The sequence below is a fragment of the Indicator indicator genome, chromosome 11, assembly GCF_027791375.1.
Source record: "Indicator indicator isolate 239-I01 chromosome 11, UM_Iind_1.1, whole genome shotgun sequence".
Taxonomy (NCBI): Eukaryota; Metazoa; Chordata; class Aves; order Piciformes; family Indicatoridae; genus Indicator; species Indicator indicator.
The window spans coordinates 8,252,779-8,258,778 of NC_072020.1; the positions used below are offsets into that span (position 1 = coordinate 8,252,779).

At 47.2% G+C, this 6,000-nt stretch overlaps 1 protein-coding gene across 6 annotated transcripts in view; it reads left to right on the top strand.

The window, feature by feature from the left end:
* Positions 1-2,278, top strand: part of CNOT10 (CCR4-NOT transcription complex subunit 10) — a 32,425-nt gene extending 30,147 nt beyond the window's left edge. For all 6 annotated transcript variants that reach the window (XM_054384696.1, XM_054384692.1, XM_054384691.1 and 3 more), the window contains one exon: positions 2,035-2,278. In XM_054384696.1, the coding sequence (XP_054240671.1) occupies positions 2,035-2,189 (155 nt within the window). In that variant the 3' untranslated portion in view covers positions 2,190-2,278. The remainder of the gene's footprint in view (positions 1-2,034) is intronic.
* The last annotated feature ends 3,722 nt before the right edge of the window (positions 2,279-6,000 follow it).

Genomic DNA, 6,000 nt, shown 5'->3' on the forward strand with positions numbered 1-6,000 from the left:
TTCATTGCAACAAAGAATAATAAAGGGTTTGTTGGATGGAAGATGAAACGCTAGTTGTGTCATTCTAGGCGTTCGTATACCTCGTAAGGGTTTGTGGGACGGAAGATGAAACGCTAGTTGTGTCGATCTGGGCGTTCGTATACCTCGTAAGGGTTTGTGGGACGGAAGATGAAACGCTAGTTGTGTCGATCTGGGCGTTCGTATACCTCGTAAGGGTTTGTGGGACGGAAGATGAAACGCTAGTTGTGTCGATCTGGGCGTTCGTATACCTCGTAAGGGTTTGTGGGACGGAAGATGAAACGCTAGTTGTGTCATTCTAGGCGTTCATATACCTCGTAAGGGTTTGTGGGACGGAAGATGAAACGCTAGTTGTGTCGTTCTAGGCGTTCATATACCTCGTAAGGGTTTGTGGGATGGAAGATGAAACGCTAGTTGTGTCATTCTAGGCGTTCGTATACCTCGTAAGGGTTTGTGGGAGGGAAGATGAAACGCTAGTTGTGTCGATCTGGGCGTTCGTATACCTCGTAAGGGTTTGTGGGACGGAAGATGAAACGCTAGTTGTGTCGATCTGGGCGTTCGTATACCTCGTAAGGGTTTGTGGGACGGAAGATGAAACGCTAGTTGTGTCGATCTGGGCGTTCGTATACCTCGTAAGGGTTTGTGGGACGGAAGATGAAACGCTAGTTGTGTCGATCTGGGCGTTCGTATACCTCGTAAGGGTTTGTGGGAGGAAGATGAAACGCTAGTTGTGTCGATCTGGCGTTCGTATACCTCGTAAGGGTTTGTGGGAGGAAGATGAAACGCTAGTTGTGTCGATCTGGCGTTCGTATACCTCGTAAGGGTTTGTGGAGGGAAGATGAAACGCTAGTTGTGTCGATCTGGCGTTCGTATACCTCGTAAGGGTTTGTGGGAGGGAAGATGAAACGCTAGTTGTGTCGATCTGGGCGTTCGTATACCTCGTAAGGGTTTGTGGGAGGGAAGATGAAACGCTAGTTGTGTCGATCTGGGCGTTCGTATACCTCGTAAGGGTTTGTGGGAGGGAAGATGAAACGCTAGTTGTGTCGATCTGGGCGTTCGTATACCTCGTAAGGGTTTGTGGGAGGGAAGATGAAACGCTAGTTGTGTCGATCTGGGCGTTCGTATACCTCGTAAGGGTTTGTGGGAGGGAAGATGAAACGCTAGTTGTGTCGATCTGGGCGTTCGTATACCTCGTAAGGGTTTGTGGGAGGGAAGATGAAACGCTAGTTGTGTCGATCTGGGCGTTCGTATACCTCGTAAGGGTTTGTGGGAGGGAAGATGAAACGCTAGTTGTGTCGATCTGGGCGTTCGTATACCTCGTAAGGGTTTGTGGGAGGGAAGATGAAACGCTAGTTGTGTCGATCTGGGCGTTCGTATACCTCGTAAGGGTTTGTGGGACGGAAGATGAAACGCTAGTTGTGTCGATCTGGCGTTCGTATACCTCGTAAGGGTTTGTGGGAGGAAGATGAAACGCTAGTTGTGTCGATCTGGCGTTCGTATACCTCGTAAGGGTTTGTGGGAGGAAGATGAAACGCTAGTTGTGTCGTTCTGGGCGTTCGTATACCTCGTAAGGGTTTGTGGGATGGAAGATGAAACGCTAGTTGTGTCGTTCTGGGCGTTCGTATACCTCGTAAGGGTTTGTGGGAGGGAAGATGAAACGCTAGTTGTGTCGTTCTGGGCGTTCGTATACCTCGTAAGGGTTTGTGGGAGGGAAGATGAAACGCTAGTTGTGTCGTTCTGGGCGTTCGTATACCTCGTAAGGGTTTGTGGGAGGGAAGATGAAACGCTAGTTGGGTCGTTCTAGGCCTTCATGTGCCTTGTAAAATAGAAAAAAAAGAAGGGGCTTTGCCTTTTCAAAAAAACAGTGGTAAAATCATTCTCTTTGCAATGATGCCCTGAAAGAGCCCACAGCAGGCCTTGCATTTTAATCTCCGAAGCAGCTACCCTGGGCATTTTTGACTCTGGGTTCCTTCCTTCTCTTCCTCATTGGTTTCTTAATCAAAGCTTGTCTTGCAGGTAACACACAGCTGGCTCTGCAGATCATCAAGAGAAACCAGCTTCTCCCTTCTGTGAAACCCCTCTCTGAGCTGCGGAAGAAGCCTGTGTTTCAGCCAGTCCACTCAATCCAGCCCATTCAGATGCCAGCTTTCACCACTGTTCAAAGGAAGTGAGGTTGTGTTTCAACCTGCTGCTGCCCTGCCCATAAGGGTTGGGATTTTGTACATTTTTTTTAACCTAGGACAGCTTCCTACCCCGCTTGCTGGAGTGTTTTCATTTATGTAAGTAAATTTTTAATAAAAACATGTAAACTAAAAGGCATACTTTGGAGTACTTATGAAATAACTTTTGCAAAGAGGTTGGTACTGGTTTTGAGACATCAGTTGTGGTTTACTTACTAAACCATTGTTGGCTACGTGTGCAATTCTGCTCTTTTTGAAGAGAACTTACAGAAGTGACTGGAAGGAGAGTCTCCTTTACCTGGACTAAACTCTTGCTGAAGAAAATAGCAATTGAGCTGTTGTGTTAGCTGCTGTATTTTGCCATGCAAGCTCCAGGTTGTATGTTCCTCAAGGAAGAGGCTTTTGCCCAACTTTGCTATGTTACTGCAACTGTGGTCCACTGCCCTGCAGCAGCAGGGACTTTGGTTCTTACTGGACTTGAAGCTCAGGGGTGGGGCCAGGTCAGGATGAGAGGGAGTGTGGGCACACACAGGTAAAGGGCTTTAGCTACCAAGGAAAGGAGGGGTTTTTTTCCTGCATGTTTTGGCCCTAGTGACCACTGGTAAGTCTTTCAAATAATCACTCCTTGAAACCAGCAGCTGTGCTGCTGGCCTGGAAAGGGTAGCAGGTGACAGGATCTAAAAAGCTGTGGTGTAAGGATACACTAAGAACAGGAGTAGTGACTGAGTTGGCATCAGTTTGTGTATAATTTGTACAAGCCAGGCTGTAGTCCTCTCCCATTTGGGTGGTGAGGATGGTAGCCCTGGTGGGAGGGAAGAGTATGCTGGTGCACTCTTGTGACCAGCATGCAGCTGTTGTCTTGTAAGGTGCTGCCATGGACGGTGAGAGGGCTGGAGCAGAGTGCTTCTGTGTGACAAACTAGAAGGGCTCTACTGCTCCTGCCTCCTCAGCTCAACAGGTGGCAGTTTAGCACAGGAGTTCATAGGTTAGCAGGGTCTAAACCTGATACAGCTGCTCCACTGTGGTCTGTGGAGCAAGGCAGGGTGTAGGACAAGGGCTGTGGCAACCAGCAAGATCTGTGAAGGGAACACTTGTGTTTAGCTGGGTGGAAGTCCTAGAAGAGAGCATGCCTGTAAGATACTTTCCCCCCCTCCCCCCTTTTAATGCAGTCTCAGTGTAGAGGAATACCATTTTCTTTCAAAGAGGAGGCTGTAAGATAGCAGCAGAAGGAAGGACCGTTTGATTACATATTGTGAGCAGAGGGGATGAGAGGAGCCAGCACGCCTCAGGACTTCATTCTGGTGTAAGATAAGCAGAGTATCTCTCCTCCCTTCACTCCCTGTGGCTGTTCTGTGCTATTTCAGCTCTTCCAAGTCTTTGACCAGCAAGCCTGCTGGGTAGAGTTGGGGTAGCACCTTAAGTTCCTGTGCTGCTGGCATTGTACTTCACCTCCAGCCCCCGGTCAGAAAGGTCACTTTTCCAAGTGGCCACCACGCATGCACGCCCTGCAAGTTCTCTGCAACTTGAGTGTTAGGTAGTGCAGACTTGCTCAGGAGGGGAAGCCAGCAGGACAGTCCTGGCTTTGCTCCCAAGATCTTGAACGAACAGAACAAGCCACATCTGACAGAATACAAATAGTAACATATTATTAAAACGTGAGAACTGTAGAATGTCCCTTCATCAGGAAGCTAGCTATAACCAAGCACTACAGCAGAAAGCTTGAGCCCTGCTGTCACTCCTCTTCCATTAGTTAAGTAGCACTGCTACTTTGAAAGCTTTGGAAAGTAATGACAAACTAGCTGTAGTAGGTGGCACCCACTGGCCTCAGCTAGAGGCAAGCAGTTTAGAAGCATTAGGAATTAAATTTAAAAACACCCACACAAACAGGGAAGCTCTTTCTGGAAGAATGAAAAAGGGAGCCAGTACATCCCTCCACCCAAAAAGAGATTGACTGATTAAATACAAAAAGGTTAAAGATGCTCTCTGTGTGGTCCTGGGCCCTGAATAGAGAAGATTCTTCTCTGCCCTTCCCCACCCCATCCCCCCCAAGGAATGCAGGGCATTCAGATGCAAAAGATGCTAATGTCTTGCTTCAGCAGTGCCCAGCTCCACCCGGAGGCACCCAAAGCGTCCGAGGCTCGAAGAAGGATGCAGTTGTTGTTCCCCAGATACCTTATCACTGCTGCAAGTGCTTGTGAAGCATTCAGTCCCAGTCCTCCACGAACAAAGGCTGTTCTTCTGCCCTAAGGCTGCTACACTGATCAAGGCAGCTCGAGGTGGGGGACTGTTCCCAAGTGCCTGTAGCACTGCTAACTGAAGAGAGGGGTGAGTAACAGTGACTTTCAGCAGTTGGGTTTCATGCTTTTACCAGAAACAGCAGAAAAAAAGAAACAAAAAATACCAAAACACATCCAGGAAGGGAACAGTCAAAGACATGCCTCCCCTCTGACATTTCTACAGTCACAGACTACTACTGCTTTTTCCCTTCAGCTAGGTTTAAGCTCTGATAGTAAAGAAGTGAAGGTCATCTAAAACTGCAAGCTATCCTGTCCTAAAAATACCGGGAACAGCCCAGGCTGTGCTGCTTAAGTCAATGTTTATTATTTTAGTTTTGGCCACTTCTTGCATGAAAGGCTGCCTATCCCTCTCTTCTGCCCTCCCCTTGCCTCCTTCATATCCCCGTAGCAGGAAGAAGGGTTTGTACTCCCTTTCACCCCAAGCACTGTAAGAGTGACTGCCCACATAGGGGGAGGGGTAGAGGTTTTGGCAATAAAGTGGACAACAGTGACCATGGTGCAGGAACTTGTACAGCAATGCCCAGGGCCACCTCAGGCCCTGCTTTCAGGAAAAAAGCAGAGAGAAACCAAGGAATACAGACAAGAGCTGTACACAAAGCTGCACAAGTCTCTCATCTTGGCACTCACCTGAGCAGCCTTTTTGAGTCTCCAGTAGTTTTACTCCTTCAACTTGAAGTGATCTCTGTACCGTTGCTCCAGCAGAAAGAAAACAATGAGCTGGTCAAAGACTTTGACAGAGCAGAGCATGGTGTTGAGCAGTTCTGTATCTGCAGATGCAGAGCTGGGGCTAGAAACCATCCCATCTTTGAAAAGTTAGTGAGAGCAATCAGCACTAGCAGGCTGGAAGTCACCTCTGCTGCTACCCATATGCCAGAAATTCAGTCAGTGGCCTTTGTTCTCTCCTTTTAAAGAAGGTTAAGGTTCTCAGGTAGCCAGGCTCTAATTCAAGCAAGTGCTTTTTACTTTCTGCATCCTAAGGGAAGGCCTTGTCTGGGTAATACAGAAACACACACAGATTTGCCATGAAAAAGCTCACATTTATTTGATTAAACAAAAATAAAATAAACTGCATAGGAACATTTTAAAGTCCAGAGAGACACTGACTTTGTTTTAAGGCTGCCAGTAGCTGATACATCATCTCCTTGCTACATCCTTCAGCCTTCCCTATGGACCACAAAGATACATTCAGAAGCCTCCATTAACACAAGGGTTCTAACATTCTGCTCATTTATTCTACATAAAAGTTTGCACATAACCTGTCATGCTTTCTTCTCTGCGCTACTCAGCATCTGACATCTATAAATTATGTCACTTCTTTTTGTCCAAGTAGAATTGTGATGCCCTGGGTTTTTTTGGGAGCATGGAAGTTCTTGTCACAACCTGTCTCATTATCAATTAGATGTAAAAGCTGAGCAGCTCATTAAAAGCAGAGCACTGTCTGTCCTGCTGAGACATTTTTTACTGTTAGAAGAGCAGCATGACTAATCGCTACAGTAGAAAAGAAG